Consider the following 15,102-nt stretch of genomic DNA (forward strand, 5'->3'; position numbering starts at 1 on the left):
AATAAATAAAACAATACAAAACAAAAGTCCAAAATGAGAAAACCTCTGACATAAATTGACAGAGAACAGAAGCAGGAAATGAATATCTTTATCAGAGGCATGCCCTTCTAAACAGGCAGAAGGAAGTAAGGACGGAGGGAAGGAAGTAAGGAAATCTAGGAAACCACATGGCAGTGGAATTTCCAGAAAGATTACTTCATTTGGACGATTGTTCATCCTTTAGTATATAGGCTGTCTGTCTGTCTTTAATGGGACAGATGGCTTCGACCGCATTCAAGTAGGCTACTGACGACAGCTGCGCTACATACAGTAAGAACCCACTGCTGTGTCCAAGGCTTGTGATATGTGCTGCAATGTTAATTTTTAAACACGCGACGTTCATGCTATCTTTAACTGCATATCACCACATGGCAGTCCACGTGTACATGTTTACCACAAAATGCCCAAATGCCCATCCCTAACTACCGTGTAACCCATAGGGGTGTAAGAAAACATCCATTCACTTGAGTATTGCTATATTATGTTAGTTGTTATGCCAATAGAGAACCGAAGTCCTGACGTCACTCCCACTGCCCCTGGGCCAAGGAAAAAATGTTCTCTTGAAAATCCCATAGAGAAATCTTAGATTGCGTCATATTAGAACTGTGTTCCAAAAATAAACAAACCACCCTGGCGATTTTGTCAGGTATCTGACTCAGTGTCTTTTGATGATATTGAGTTACATTTGATAACGTCTGTGTCTGGGGGAAAAAAATTTCTTACCCTTTGGATAAATTAGTACTTTTTCACTCTTTGTCTTGAAAAATTCAATAAAAATATTTGAATAATAATAATTAGTACTTTTTCACCGTCAGTTGATGCTTCATATCCATATGAATAAAATTGCCCGGCTGATTTGTTTATTTCTGGAACACAGTTCTTATATGACGCAATCTAAGATTCCCCTATGGGATTTTCAAGAGAAAAAATAACGCTGTGACCCAGGGGGATAGCGCCCTCTAGCGGTAGTGATGTCAGACTTTGGTGCTCTATTAAACCTCCCCACACATTTCTGTTGTACCTACTGGCTCACCTGCCAGTGAGGAGCCCTCACCGGGAGGACATAGTACCTCCATCCTACTCCTCCCGTTCAACACCCCCCTGCCAGTAGGAGTTACATATGGTTGTGTGTTCTTTATACAAGGTGCGATTTTTAAAATCCCAATAGATTGCCTTGCTTACAATCTTAGAATATATTGAATCGTAATGTATATGGGGATACGTATTGTGTCACCAGATTTTTGCCAATACACAGCCCGAGTAACCCGGAGGTCAAAGATGTGACCCCTGTTGATGTTCCTTATCCAGTGTGTTCCGTCATTCTGGATAATATCCTAAACAAAATGGCAAGAAATGGCCTCATTTGAATGAAGAAAGGGCCCTTACCAGAGACGGGTCATCTGACTCCGACCCTAGGGACTGACTGAAGTCCCCCGCGTCCAGAGGAAGGTCTTCGTCCTCTTCGTCTTCCGGGTCAGGCTCCTCCCCCAGGGCGGGGAAGACAGAGAGCCCGCCCACCTCTGCATCCACCATGCCATCAAGACTGTCGGTCAGGGCGGCCAACAGAGCCGCATTCTCCTCTTCTATCTGTAGGGGGTGATGCACAGGATAGCCAGTGAGTGAAATGGGAACTATGCAGTCTTCTACTGTTGGGCCCTGAACAGCTCTAGCCGTCCAGCTATGGGGTTAGGCATCTTGCTCAAGTGCACCTCGGGAAGAGTACTGCAGATGCATCTAACATTTATAAACCCACAGTACATACAGTATGTTTCCCAGCGCTGAGAGGATAAATACGTCAATGGTACGCTGTATGCACACAATCCTCTTCTCTACTAAGCAGTGTGTATTTAGCCCGCCCCGCCCTGTTGTCATCACCACAAAATAATACAGTATGAATGTGTGAACTTGTGGAAGGGGGGGCTGTAATGTTGGGGTTTGAGCAATCTGTGTTTAACGATGCTTTGGAAATAACTGTCCTCAGTCAAATGCATGGACAAACACGCAAATTGGTGGAGCACACATGCATACTGTATACACATTGAAGCGACACACACAAATAGAGGATACTCTACTGTGTACTGTATTTATGCTTGGGAATAACTGTCATCTGTTAAATGTCACAGTTGAAGTTGCTTGGTGTGTAACAGAATAGATAGATGGATAAGATTGCTGACACAGACTTGTACTGTACATGCAGTGAAATGTTTATCTCCTGTTCTGCCAAAAGTATTATTGACACAAGATATTACATCATTTAATATGTTTAATGGGTTAAATTGAAATTAAAAAAGAAAACAAATCCATTTACCTTTAACCACTTTAACTCTGAAGTCCCTATATACATATCATTCATTATACAGTGAGTTATACAAGTGAAAATGTAATCTAAAATAGCATTTAGCATTTAAGCTCACAATGCACCGAGATATGAACTTGTAGATTGGCTATTTTCAAAGAAAATTCAAATATATATATATATATTTTTGATATCAACTGTCTCTATATATATATATATATTTTGAGAATAGGGCTTACATGGATAAAAACAGAAGCAGTTAATGCTATTTGCCTTGACCTCAAACAACAGACTAAGGAGTTATTGACAAAATAAAGGACATATTTGTCTCCAACAGCACTCAGAGGTTACTGTAATTCATGTTTCCTCTCTCTCCATATTTATCAACTGTCTGTATCTGTATCTCTCTCTCTCTCTCTATGCCCTGCAAGGTTAAATGAAGTTTAATGTAATAGGACCAATGATCAATGACTTCCCTGTGTGGTTTTCAAACTCTTACCAGTCGCCTGAGGGTGTGTGTGTGTGAGTTGTGTGTGTGAGTTGTGTGTGTGTGTGTGTGTGTGTGTGTGTGTGTGTGTGTGTGTGTGTGTGTGTGTGTGTGTGTGTGTGTGTGTGTGTGTGTGTGTGTGTGTGTGTGTGTGTGTGTGGCCACATGTGTGTGTGTGTGTATGTGTGTGTGTGTGTGTGTGTGTGTGTGTGTGCGCGCATGTTGGGGAGTAGTACATCCAAGCCCCAATCCAATGAGCCATCTATGATCCCTACCAACCCCCGCCCCCCATTCCCACGACAGACATAGACACAAATCAATTCCGACATGGGATTACATCCAACGAGCTACAGTAAATAAGTGGCGCATCGATGGACAACTGAGACAGGGGGTCTGCCCCACTGTCCACCTGTCTGTCTGTCTGTCTGTCTGTCTGCCTATCTGTCTGTCAGCTCATAAGTCCATCCATTTGTATTCTGTTTTATTTATAACAGAAATTCTGTGTGTCAGCCGACTGTCTGCACCAGTGTGTTCATCCAATCGATAATGGGAGATACTGAGAGAATACAATACGCTGGCGGCAGGTCAGAGGGGAGTGCTGAAGGAGAAAGAGAACGAGAGACAAACACAGGGAGAGGACAGGGAGAAAGACAAGCAAAGTCAGAGACAGATGCAGTGCGTGAGTGCTTTAAGTATATGGAGAGAGACGAGAGAGAGAAAGAGAGAGAGAGAGAGAGAGAAGGATATACGCGGAATCAGAGACGTCACATACATGGAGCCATCAGGGCCATAATGTCTACTGGAGTTAGATTACGCTACCAGCGATCTGTACCTAAACACTACTTTGTGTCTTTGATTTTGTATTCTTGATTCTTGTTTTGCTCGTTCAATGGGAGCAGGGGAATTCGCCAGCATTGGAACGCTATATGTACGATCAATGAGCCTGGGTTGGCTTTCGAAACCAGAGCAAAACTAAAAGGGTATTCCTTGAAATTATCCAATAACAACATGCGATAATGGAGCCTGAGGGCGATTCCGTCTGTAGATGTAGTTGATATGGGTCTGACCTCTGCTTAATGGTGTTTACTCAAGCTGAAGGTGATTTCAGTTGCCCCAGTAAGGTTTTATCTTTTTTTGGAGAGCACTTTAGCCTTGTAGCAATATTACACACACATGTAGCATTATCAGGGTGCCCTGAATGCTGACCCTGGGTAGGGTCAGGCAGAGCATCTTCCTCAAGGTATTTAGTTATTAGCTACCTTTCTGCATCTCAAGTAAGCTTGCCATCAGGAGAAATTGCCTAGCTCCTGTAATAATAATAATATTAGTAATAACAATAGTAGTAGTATCCTACTGCAGAAGCACTAGTTGCAACTTGATAGCAACTCTCCTGTCCAACAGTAGAAGATAGCTGTACCATGAATGTATGCAACAGTGTGAATGTGCAGCAGCACGTTGCTGTAAAACGGCATCCATACCGACTCAACTTTGACTAACGAACTAAGGGTTCGAGGCGCGCCAGACCCTCAATCTCACCTCGAAGAGTTCGTCTGCTGTGCTGTAGTGCAGTGTGGAAGCGGGCGAGGCGTCAGAGGGCTGGTCGTTGCACCAGTGTAGCTCGCTGAGACAATTGACGCTGTCAAAGTCGCTGGCGTCCAGTTGGGAGAGGTCGATGTCCGGGAAGTCAGCATCCAAACGGTCCGAACACACCTCCTCCTCCCCATACTGAATGGATGGAGAGAGCAAGAGAGGGAGAGAGAGAGAGAGAGAGAGAGAGAGAAGGATAGTGAGGTAGAGGTTAGTCAAAGATCAGGATAAAAGCACATTTTCCAGGCAGGTTGTTTTTTGAAGTACAACAAATGTACATCAGTAACATAGTAAATGCAAACACAACTGCCAGTTGTGGAAGCAGGACACATTCACAATGTTCATACAACCGTTTTGTTTGGAAATCTGCCTTTGCAGTTGGACAACACATTCAGGAGAGTCAATTCCCTAATGTAGCTCAGTGGATAGATCATGGCACTAACATTGCAGTGTTTTAGTGGTAAAAAAGTATGTACAGTACAGTACATATACAATACAGTATTTTGTAGTATGGCTCAGGAGGTACAGCAGCCGTCTGGGAGCCAGAACGTTTCTGGTTCCATCCCCAGCTCCTCCTGGCTGCATTTTGAAGTGCCCTTGAGCAAGACACTGAACCCCTAACTGCTCCTGATGAGTAGGTCTGTGTCTTGCAGCAATGGTTGCATGGTTGCCTCCACTATCGGTGTGTGAATGTGTAACACGGAATGTGCAATGGCTCTCTGCCGTGTGTGTGTGTGTGTGTGTGTGTGTGTGTGTGTGTGTGTGTGTGTGTGTTTGAATGAAGTACATTGTAAAGCACGCATGAGTGGTCAAAAAGACTAGTAAAAGTGCAACATAAAGGCAGTCCATCTACCCTTTAGCATGTCTGTATGTATGTATGATGCACGGCATGCAAGTAATTTGTATGTATGCACTTAAAGAACTGTAAGGCACTTTGGCTGAAAGCCTCTGCCAAATGGTAGATACAGCACATGATAACACTGCTGACTGTCAATGTCACTAGCAGCTCTCAACAACTTCCCCCGCATCTCTCAACAGCTAGTCATTACAGATAATGAGACTTCCACCTTGGGATGAGAGCTTGTCCACCGAAACCAGGGTATGTTTCACCCACCAGCACGATGGAAAGAAAAACATTATGTGGAAGAATATCTTTAATTGTGACACTTTTCATCCTCAATATTTCTCACGGTGTTAACTTAATTGATTTCACATGTAAAAAACCCTTGCATGGTTGCCCTCATGCATCAACTGTCAATTTATATTAAATACCTTCATTCAGGAAGGAATAAAAAGCAGAATACAGAAGCAACAGGTGCATGTGGGGCTGTCATAATAACTTGACGATTAACTGTCACACAAATACTTGCGATTAATGATTTAATTGTGTTTTTGGTGTTGAACATTGAACATTGTTGTGTTGTTTACATTGCAGGCCATACTTTTTTTTATTTGATGACCGGCGGAGTCTCCAGTAGGAGACTCAAATGCAGGTCAATTGAGTGTCCTACCGGAGACTCCGGTAGGACACTCAATCCGGTCATCAAATTATTGGTTTAGGAGTAAGACAAAATTAAAAAAAATCACCATGAATTCAAGGCTTCATGAGTTGTGTAATTGAAAAGAAGTCATTTTTTGGTTCAGAAATGTTTTGGACTTTTTGGAAGAAATATGTCTATAATGACATGCCCAAACTAGGGATGCCAGGAGGAGGTTGAAAGTGGGGTTATTTTTGGTGCTGCACTGTGACCTGAAGTGAAATGGTTTTCGGGATCACTGTGCAAAAGCAGAATCAGAATGTTCAACCAATTGTAGTAAGGCAAGTAAATAAAGTCCATAAATAATGGTGACCGGTGCAAAATCGTGTTCTTATGGTGGGGATCGCATGCACATGATATACATCATCAAAAACTGTGCCCCGGACAAAGGTTCAACACAGTACACAATATTGTATTCTGTCTCTGTCGGGTGGAAACCTCATAATGTCCAAAAACAGTTACTTTTCAGGATTCAAATTCAAAAATAGCAAAAGTAGCAGATATACAAGCTCAAAACGCGTCGCCTCGCGCCACGTTTCGAGCTTGTAGATCTTCTACTTTTGATGCTTTCGTGTGACGCTGTAGCATGATCAAGTAGGGCATTCATTTACAAAAAAAAACACAAGTTATAATATGGAGATAAGAGCTTTCTGCCCGACGACAGCAACGATTTCCTAAGACAGTTCATTACAAATAGTTGAACTGAACTTTGCTCATATCGATACACAGCCAAGGGGTCTGTAGTGCCGTCCATGTCAAAAGGAAGCACGAGCAGCATGTTATGTTACATTACACTCATAAATTCCACACATGTCTCTTAGTCACTGACTGATGCTGTGCTGCCAAGACTTCTGTGGAAAAAACATCCAAAAGTCATTTCCTAATTCATACTTCATCGTCAGTCGGTGGGCCCTCACCAAATGATAAATGATTTGCAGTTCGTGAAAAACAACCATACAGTAGTAGGTTGACCTTTCGAGATTGAATTCACGCACGCAATGCTCTTCTTCGGCACCACTAGACACTGTAGCGGGGAACCAAGGCTAAGTCAGTGTTGAGCAAAAGTTTGAACATTTCCGTAGCCTCTGCTATTCTTTTATTCTTATAGTATGGGGATTTGAACTCTTAACGGTCCGATTCCTTAACGGTTCCCTTTAACGATTCCTAGGACCCTTACAGGTCTGTAACTCTGAGTGTGTGCAAATGGAACCAAATGGACCCATTTGTATACTCTCAGAGTTATATGGTGGTCCTTGAAATTAAATACCAACGGTATTGTAATTGTATAGCAGACGTGAAATAACCAGCTCTGACAGTGTCATAAAAACCCGGTTCCGGAAACGGTTTAAAATGTGATGGAACCGATTCGGGTTCCTCAATGTTGGATCCGGTTCCTACCGGTTACCGGATCCCAACCCTAGCCCTTTTTGCCATTGGAATCTCCTCACGGTGTGTCAGAGTGCTGTAAAAATGCGTGCGAGGAGAAAAAGCATGCGCCACGTTGTTGTTGCTCACACGCCAACAACACACAGACAGGAAGTGTTGTGGATGTGAATGAATGAGGAGGGAAGTCCCTATGCTCTCTGGAGGGAGAGACGTGGGGAAAAAAATAGACATTTATGGCAGGGAAGGAGAGAAAGGGAGGAGAGACATGGCGGGAAAGGGAGAGAGACGCAGTAGAGACACAGAAAGAGATAAAGAAATGGAAGGGAGAGAGAGAGAGAGAGAGAGAGAGACAGAGGAAAATAAAAATGCAGGAAAAGAAGGGAGTGGGGCGGGTCAATCAAACTACTGAGGGTTTTGGAGAGAAAAATTGTGGGCTCAAGCACTGTGTGTGCGTGTGCGTGTGCGTGTGCGTGTGCGTGTGTGCGTGTGTGTGCGCGTGCGTATGTGCGTCTGCCTATCTGTCTGTCTGTCTGTGCATGTATACTGTACAACAGGAGACCACAGGATCGATGTCCTATTCTATGTATGTTTGATGAGCAAAACCAAGCGCTATTACAGTGCTACACATTACACACACACACACACACATGCGCGCACACACACACAAACCACGTATACACACCCAATCCACTTCCATTCCATTCATCTAATTATACTGGCCAACAGGGTCAACTGGTTGCACACACACTAGCCTCCAAATCATACTAAAGTAGCCGTTTCAAACATTAAGCGCCGTTCAATTCACCCTCTGCATTCCAACAGCCTTACAGACTGTTACCCATGTCATTTTGACCTTGAGAAAACACCCTCATTTACTGGACATGCAGGCATGCTCTCTCTCTGTTTCTCTGTGGCTCTTTCTCTCAGTCTCTCTTTTTCCTCTTCTACTGTATCTCTCTGCATTTCTCTCTCTCTCTTTCTTTCTGACATATATTAACCCATTAAAACCGTCGGGAAAGCTTCTGTGTCATTTTAGATTTTTGCGTTGGCTATTTTCTTTCTGCTATTTTTTGTTTTTTTTACATTTTTGAAAAATCTTGATAGTGTGAGAACTACTGATTTAGAGGGCATTTGTAGAATCAGCCTTGGGTCTTAATGGGTTAGTGATGTTCTCTTAAACCCACAAGCATACACACACACACACACACACACACACACACACACACACACACACACACACACACACACACACACACACACACACACACACACACACACACACACACACACACACACACACACACACACACACACAGTGTGGGTGTTGAGTGTTGCACACATGCAACACTGTACTTTCAACTCAATATGCCACAAAATCAGCTGGAGTCAACCCTAAGCTTTCTTATCACTAGAATACCGTGTTCCATTTATTATCACAAGGCCGCTTTGATCTGAGACCTCACACAACCCCTAGTACTGTGTGTGTGCAGGTGATTCATAGTACATCGGCTATGTGTGTGTGTGTGTGTGTGTGTGTGTGTGTGTGTGTGTGTGTGTGTGTGTGTGTGTGTGTGTGTGTGTGTGTGTGTGTGTGTGTGTGTGTGTGTGTGTGTGTGTAGGGGGGGCCTATTTGGATCAAGGAGTGGCTCCCATGAATTTATATCATTTATGACTTCATGAACTGCAGAAACAGTAACAGGGTGTTCTAACGATCAAAGAGTCTGATCTTCACAGCAGACCTACAGCCTAATCAATGGAGGGAGGGTGGATGAGGTGGTCAGTCATGACTGGAGAGATAATCAGGAGGAGGAGAACAGAGAAGAGAAGAGAAGAGAAGAGAAGAGAAGAGAAGAGAAGAGAAGAGAAGAGAAGAGAAGAGAAGAGAAGAGAAGAGAAGAGAAGAGAAGAGAAAAGAGAGATGAGGACGCCCTCTACTAGAGCTCCCCTATAGCTTCCACTCCCTCCCTCCATCGCTCTCCTTCTCATTTACTGTATCCTCCTCTTCCTTCATCCCTGCCTCTGGCTGCTGATGCAGGTGTGTGTGTGTGTGTGTGTGTGTGTGTGTGTGTGTGTGTGTGTGTGTGTGTGTGTGTGTGTGTGTGTGTGTGTGTGTGTGTGTGTGTGTGTGTGTGCACACACATGTGCACAGCGCTTTTAGCACCCAGCTCACATCCTCCTCACGTGTGCCTGACTCATGTTCCTCACTAACACACACACACACACACGCTTCTCTATATGATCTCCCCGTTCCCCACCACTTCCGTCGTCTTCCTCCTCTCCTCTCCTCTCCTACTTCCTCCACTTCGATTACCCCCCACCCTCATTTCTCCGTCACCTCCATCAACTCTCCTCTTAACCCCCCCTCCACACGCACACACCCCCACGGTCTCTCCATCTGTCTCTTCCTCTGTGCAATATCCCAGAACGGCGTAATCGATTTCAACAAAGTCTCACTCGCTCTCTATTGCCAGGCAGGCTTTGTCTCGCCATTCCCACCTCCCCTCAACCCCCTCTCCATCCCTTTCTCTCTCTCTCTCCATCTTTACCCCCTCTCTATCCCTCTCTCACCTTCTTCACCCCTCTCTCTTTCGCTCTCCATCCTTTCCTCTTCGCTGGTCTTTCTCCCTTAATCTCTCTCTCTCTCTCTCTGCGCAGATCGCTCTGTACATCAATCAATAAAAACAACCTTGGGCATGGGAGGTTGAAGGTCACTCGCCTAACTGGCTGACACACACACACACGCACACCTCTCACGCAAGCTACAAACACGTACATTACACGTGCGAGGGATGCACACAAGCACGATGTGCACTCAAGTAATCGGCATGTCCACAACACACACACACACACACACACACACACACACACACACACACACACACACACACACACGGCTAATACGGCTAATGCCTTTGCTCTGTGTCATGTTTGTGACCTCCGATCAGCCGCAGTCACACCCTTCTTTTTCAGCGGCGTGAGCGACAAGAGAAGATCACATACCAGTGAGACACGCAGCCTTATATGTATGCTGCTGCCCTGCTCTGTGTCACCCTCTCCTCTCTCTGTCACACATGTACGTATGCACCGCAGTATGCATACATGGGCAGGAATGCTGCATGCATGCATCCATACGCCTGTACACACAGAACAGATACACACAAGCACGCATGCACTCGTGACTCGGATATGGTGTCAAAGAGGCTTCGCAGCTGGATGGCGACAGATGTCATGTGACGTATGTATTTACAGTACACTATGTCTCACAAGCAAGCATGCTGGCACACACACGCACGCACGCACGCACGCACGCACACACACACACATGCACGCACACACACATGCAAAAGGAAACAAACATATGGTAGTCACATATGTAGTCATTCCCTCGTATGCACCCACAGCACAGGAGCACATTTGTAGACATTCCTACCATGTCCCATTTCTCTCTGATCTACCAGGCATCAGCCTGAACACCCCAGCAGCAGAATGTTAATGTGAGAAGGCAATCGCAACGGAGTAGCCATGTATAGAAGCGTCTAAACTGCTGCTGAATAGTGATGGAACTGGAGGTCAGAAGGACAGCGCTGTGCTTTTTCCTAACAACTGCAGGACATCAGTCGTAACAAGAACAGGGAACATTTGTCACTATTTGAGTTCTTCAATTCACTCTCACATTTCCCCCCCCCCCCGTCTTAAAGGGCCTTTATTACAAGTACACCCATTTGGTGGATGCTTTCTTACAGTGTCCTAGGGACACACATCTTCATTTTAATCCGTAAAAATAGGAAGGTTAATTTTGTGTTGCTGTGTTTATGGCAAAGGCTGACATAGCCACGATCTCTGATGGCCTTTACAGTATGCAGATGAGGCCTCGAGCACACAGTAGCCTTTACACTGGAACCAGTGCAGGCCTTGAACGCATGTTATAATAACACAACTAGAACAACCAGGTTTGGCTCACATTGTGTTGATTTATCATGGTGATATGTTGCTTCAAGTCTGCACGGTTCCATTCTCAATTAAATAACACAAGGCTTACATTACAGTTAGGGATGAGATTAGAACACAATTCATCTTTGGTTTGAATACATGATTATAAACATGTTTATTTACAATTTTACAATTTAGGCATTTAGCAAACAACTCATTAGGCATTCATCCAGAGCGACTTACAGTAAGCAAGGTAAACACATACATAAAATGCAGTGAAACAGTGTGTAGTGCCTCAGTAATCTAGGATCATAGCTAAACCAAGAACCTATTTAACCATGAATCCATAGGCATACTACACCATGGCTTAAGAAGCATAAACTATGGTTAATTAAACAGTTGTGCATGAAACTGAACTTAAGAGGTTACGTTACCTCAGGCGGCAAATAATTCTAAGTTCAACCAGTTTAACCCATTAATACCTGGGACGTATCTGTGTCACTTTTAGATTTCTTTAGGCTATTCAAAAATAGCAGATATACAAGCTCATAGCGCGGCACCGAGTGCCGCGCTATGAGCTTGTAGATCTGCTATTTTTGAAAAACCGAGGATTTTTTTTGGGGGGTTTTCTTTCAAAAAAAATTTAGGATTTAGAAGACATTTCTAGAATCTTCTCAGGTCTTAATGGGTTAAAACCCTACAATTTATAATATAAACTGCTGTAGTGTTCCCCCCTCCCTTGAGGGGGGTTAAGAAAAGATAACTCAGGGGGACTTCATTTGTGGTTATTCTCAGCCTTGGCAACCACAGTAAAAACCTACTGGCCCATTCAGGCAGAAAAAGGCCCCGCGGACAATCACGCATAAAACCTGGGTTATTTATAGGCAGCTTGCATGTGGGAAGAGACATTTCTGCTAAAACCAGCTGTGGCGCGTGTAGACAGCGCTATCTAGGCTGCGCGACACCAGTGTGTAAATGAGTTGTTGTCCAAGTAAATAGAGATCACAAGCTAATCAATACTAGCCAGCACGTCCTGCATGATTATAGACAGATGAGTACAATATGCGGTGGCTCAACGTGATGCAGGGGACACATAACGGGCACATGGGAAAATATGGCCCTGCAGCATTCACAAAACGTTGTTAGCTCACACATGGGAACATATGGCATTTAGCATGACATAAATTATAAGTTTAAAGTGTGGTAGAAGGGGGAGAGATGGAAATATGGGGTAAAATATCATGGAGTTTGATGAGACATCCAGTATTTGAAAAATATGACACCTTAGGCAGTTCACTTAACAACTTTTAGTTTCTGGCCTGAAAAATGAAGCCAGTGCGGAACTGTCTTAAACCTGCATTCTATTTAAAGCGGCAATCCATAACCTTCATATCTTCAGTCCATGGTAAAATATGAAAAGTAACAGCAGACTGGGTCCTGAGGACTCCAGCTGAAACAAACGTTTTTTTTTTACATACTCTGAGCAGCACAGAACATGAGATATTCACTTCATTCACCCATTTGTATTTTGGAAAATGAACTCGGTGGTATTCCAACAGCGAGTGACCTGCCCTTGCTGTAGATTAACTACGTTATGTAAGGTCAGTCACAAGACCAGTCATGTGTCGTTCAGTCCCAGCTAGTGTTTCGTCGCTGCGCCGATATGTAGTGGCCAACATACACACACACACACACACAGTAAGGTGTACAAAGACAAGTGCATGCACAGAAAAACTCACAAGAATCACACACAGTAAGGTGTGTGTGTACACACACACACACACACACACACACACACACACACACACACACACACACACACACACACACACACACACACACACACACACACACACACACACACACACACACACACACACACACACACACACACACACACACACACACACAGCTCCACGACCATACAAGGTCAACCCCTTTCCCCTCAACCAGTGCAGAGGAGAGTACAAGGGGTTGGGACCTGGGAACTACCATCACATCAACTCTAAAGGCACAGTGTTGTAGTTCGTGGGGTGTTTGTGCATCCTACAAAAATAGAGAACCATGATATTGGAGGACCTGTACACAGTTAGAGTTCAATCCTCAGAGTCAATATAATTCAGAGAGGGTACAAATGTAACCAAATGGGACACTCGGCCCGGGTGCATTTGGTTACATTTGTAGCTGAGTTACAAAATTAACACAGACAATTTCACATTGAACAAGTCAGAGGGGCTGTGGTACTTTTAACAACTTAAAATGCATACTTGTCTTCTGACTGACACTGCAGTGAGTTACGCTGAGCCAATCGTCCATGTTGCGCATGAGAGCCACAATCTGTGTGTTACGAAGATGACGACGGCGATACGGCATTACGCCCGAATACAGACACAACGCCAGCGTGACGTCGTCTTACGACCGCATGGCATCATATTCTACCCATAAAAGTACTACAACTATTAGATAGGATGCGTATCAGGAGTTGTGGAATAATAGCAATAATTATATAACTAGATAAATAGCCAGGGCCTATCCACCCATATTCAACGTGTGGATTCAAGATCCACCCAATCCCGGCCCCCATCAATCATTTGTGGCGATCATAGAAGAGTCAGCCCATTAATTAGTAAATACAGTCCTTTACAACTTGCAGGAGCCTCTGCAACACTGTGTAAACAACAAACAAAATATTTGTGCAGTCGTAAAAGGTTCAGCTGTTAAAGCCAACATTTCCTCCATTATAAAAAAAAGAGAGAAGAAGGGAGGGGTTGATGGGTCAAATAAAGGACATGTGACAGACTTACAGCTCACAGATGTGATTCATGGTGATGAGAGCAGAGGACCACAGAGCCATCATCGCCTGTGGCCCCAGCACACCGAAGTGTCATAAAAGATAGGGAGCTCAGCATGGGGGCTGTATGTTAAAGTCTCCTTCTATTACACTGACATTCTCCTGTAAGTCACCTTGACAGAGAGAGATGGGTTTTAAGAAAAATAAAAGTGAGGTGGGATATTAAAGTTTCCGTCCGTAGCTTTTATGCCCCCCCCGCTGAGATTCGGTTCCCTGTGTCTTCTGCATGACACCAAATTTCTACCGCAAGGCAAGTGGGCGTCCCTTCAGGGGAGGTATTGTGCTGCTGGGGAATCCGTCCCCAGGGAGACCACCTCCAATCACTGCAGATGTACTAGTTATATTAGTTTAACTTACTCTACCTAAAAAACATTGTATTCATTCAAATAAATCCCGGATTGCAGCTTTTAACAAAACTGCTTACAGTGAGCGAGCAGGTAGGAATGAAGGTCGAAGCTCAAGAACACTGTGTGACAGGAGACATGGCTCATGTGGCGGACACTTTAGTTATTGCGGGGATCAATCCTGTGACCTTACTGTTACAGGACGGTATCCCTAACCATTGGTCGACAGCGCCTGCCCCCACCTTCCCCAAATTCGCACACAAACCCCCCGCTTTATCGCACCACGTCTCCTCCGTCGCGGGAACGCGTGACATAAAGAGACGATAACGCGTTGTGCGATTGTGCGAGTGCAAAGTGAACACTCGACTCACAAGAGGGAGCTCAATTAGAACATGGATCAATATTCGTTATCATATCAAAGCAGCGCTCTCAGACTCTGAAATCTCCATGGAGGCCTTGATGTTGGAGAACAAAAAGAATTAGAGTAGAATAAAAAAAAAGAAATCTGTCTAACACAGACATTCAAATACATAAAAAAAAAGTATAACTGTGAAAGGTGCTAATGGAACAGCAGGCAACTTTAATGTTCAAGTATTCTGCTTGATCCTCGGGCTTTGACCTCGCTCCGCTGTGCTTCGCTATCC

At 44.2% G+C, this 15,102-nt stretch overlaps 1 protein-coding gene across 1 annotated transcript in view; it reads right to left on the reverse strand.

Annotated features, from left to right (window-relative positions):
- The window catches only part of ppargc1b (peroxisome proliferator-activated receptor gamma, coactivator 1 beta), a gene marked incomplete at its 5' end in the record, with an annotated part of 93,930 nt that overhangs the window by 21,645 nt on the left and 57,183 nt on the right, over positions 1-15,102 (reverse strand). Inside the window, 2 exons of the mRNA XM_080416773.1 lie at positions 1,426-1,626; positions 4,359-4,547. Coding sequence (XP_080272899.1) covers positions 1,426-1,626; positions 4,359-4,547 — 390 coding nt within the window. The remainder of the gene's footprint in view (positions 1-1,425; positions 1,627-4,358; positions 4,548-15,102) is intronic.

The sequence above is a fragment of the Gymnoscopelus braueri genome (assembly GCF_963280865.1).
Source record: "Gymnoscopelus braueri genome assembly, chromosome: 20".
Classification (NCBI taxonomy): Eukaryota; Metazoa; Chordata; class Actinopteri; order Myctophiformes; family Myctophidae; genus Gymnoscopelus; species Gymnoscopelus braueri.